Consider the following 1,912-nt stretch of genomic DNA (forward strand, 5'->3'; position numbering starts at 1 on the left):
AAGAGATGCCTGAAAAGGCCTTGGTATCTGGCCCCTGGGAATAGAAATGGTATCCCAGGACCCACCTACACCAGTGCTGCCTTGTGAGACTGCATTTGCTCGCCAGTTTGCTAGAGCTGCTGAATCAGACTGAGCAGAGCAAGAACCTGCCATGCTAGGCCTCAGCTTCAGCAAAAGATCTGCTTGCTGGAAAGGAGATGGACTCTGCGGCTTGCCTGCTTCTGTCGGGCTGGCCCAGGCACCATCATGCTGCAAAGGGGCTGAGCAGCCCCGGCCTGGAGTTACCGTTTCATCTCCCACCCTCAGTTTTTTGAGCACAGTCCCTCCTGGGAGGCTCTCATCCCTTGTGTTCATCCGCAGGGGCATCCCCCGCTGCCCTTGCTCAGTGAGGGCAGGCCCAGCATCTGGCTGCAAGTTGGGCATGTCCAGCTGCATACAGGCTGCCAGGAGCAGCTCATTGTCCAGCTCCTCCTCAGCGGCAGCTTCCTGGACCGGACGTGTGGCTGGCCTTCCCTGCACAGATCTGAACCCTGCAATCGAGCTGTTGCTTGGGGCACAGACCCCGGCCAAGCTGGACCCAGATCTGTGCTGGGCCTGTGCTGCCAGCCCCAGGGACACCTGTGCCTTTGGATCCCTGAAGCCCATGGCTGAAGGAGCCACGGTCTGGTCATTCTTTGCCGAGAGAGGTCTCAGGCAAGCTGTTTTCCCAGAAGAGCCGTCAAGCCCAGCTCTCAGCGTGGGGAGGTTCTGCAGCCCAAAGCCTGGGGACAGCATGCTCGAAGAGCTGGGGCTTGCAGAGGAAGGGTGCTCCTGGGCTGGTGGCAGCATGCCGCCGCGGGCCCTTGCCCCAGAGGAGAGGGGCCTCAGGCATCTTGTATTTTTCACAGGGGCCAGAGTAGAGAACTGGCTCTCTGCATCCTCCACCGCTGACAGCAAGTCCTGCAAGAGCACAAGAAGCACCACGAAAGGTCAGGCCCCCCCCCAACCTGGGATGCTCCACTGGGGCGGCTCGGCCGGCCCTTTGAACGCAGAGAGGCCCCTGGAGCCAAGACGTCCCCAGCGCGCCCCGAGCCGCGTCCCCGCGCCGGGGGCTGTTACAGCCGTGGCCAGGTCTGGGACCGCGCCGGCATCCTGCGGGCAGGATGGCTCTGGGGCTCCCCGGGCGCCGGCGCTTGGCACCCGTTGGGGGCCAGCGAAGGAGAAACGGCGGGCCCGAGGGGCCGGCTAGTGGGCGGGGTAGGGGCCGGGGGGCGGCGCTCCCCCCCCGGCCCCGATTCCTCACCTCGTCCTCGAAGTCCCCGTCCAGGGTGAAGAGCGGCTGGCGGCGGCGGGCCTGGGGGCAGGGGGAGACGTCAGTCCCAGTACCGCCCCGCACTCCGGCTCCCCCCCGGGGGGACTTACCATGGCAGCAGCGCGGCGTCCCCCCCTGCCATGGGCCGCGGCCTGGCAGGCCCCGGCCCCTGTGCCGCAGCGGGGACCCGAACCCGTGGCCACGGGGGCTCCGCTGGGGGTGAGGCGGGGACAGGGTGCCTTTCCGGCCGGTCTTCTTAGGCCCTAGTTAGGGCAGCACCTCCCCTTTAAGGAATTTTTGTCCGGTGGACACGTGCACTCTACTAGCCTTAAAGGGGACGCCCAGGGAGTCGTAGGCAGGGCGGTTTTCGCGATCTAGTGTTCTCGGGCTGCAGTCTCCTTCCTGGTATCCTACAAGGGCTTGCCTGTTCTTTCCGCCTGTTACCCCCACTGAGCGGGGCAGTTGCCACCTTTGCCCCAGGCCAGGCGGGAGCCTGCTTCCCGCCTAGCAGGGGCTGCTTCCAAGTGCTCTGAGTGAGCTCCTTGCATGCATGGGCCTCTCTGGCCTGATACCCTCGGCCAGGCTTTTCCAGGAGAGCTCACCACCCTGCATGGCCTCTGC

General features: G+C 65.2%; 1 protein-coding gene across 1 annotated transcript in view; it reads right to left on the minus strand.

The window, feature by feature from the left end:
• Nucleotides 1–1,569, minus strand: part of CUNH17orf53 (chromosome unknown C17orf53 homolog) — an 11,424-nt gene extending 9,855 nt beyond the window's left edge. Inside the window, 3 exon segments of the mRNA XM_025196922.1 lie at nucleotides 1–939; nucleotides 1,283–1,333; nucleotides 1,402–1,569. The exon segment at nucleotides 1–939 is cut by the window's left edge and continues 15 nt beyond it. Coding sequence (XP_025052707.1) covers nucleotides 1–939; nucleotides 1,283–1,333; nucleotides 1,402–1,404 — 993 coding nt within the window. The 5' untranslated portion in view covers nucleotides 1,405–1,569.
• Nucleotides 1,570–1,912: the final 343 nt, after the last annotated feature.

Source organism: Alligator sinensis, unplaced genomic scaffold (genome assembly GCF_000455745.1).
Source record: "Alligator sinensis unplaced genomic scaffold, ASM45574v1 scaffold444_1, whole genome shotgun sequence".
Taxonomy (NCBI): domain Eukaryota; kingdom Metazoa; phylum Chordata; order Crocodylia; family Alligatoridae; genus Alligator; species Alligator sinensis.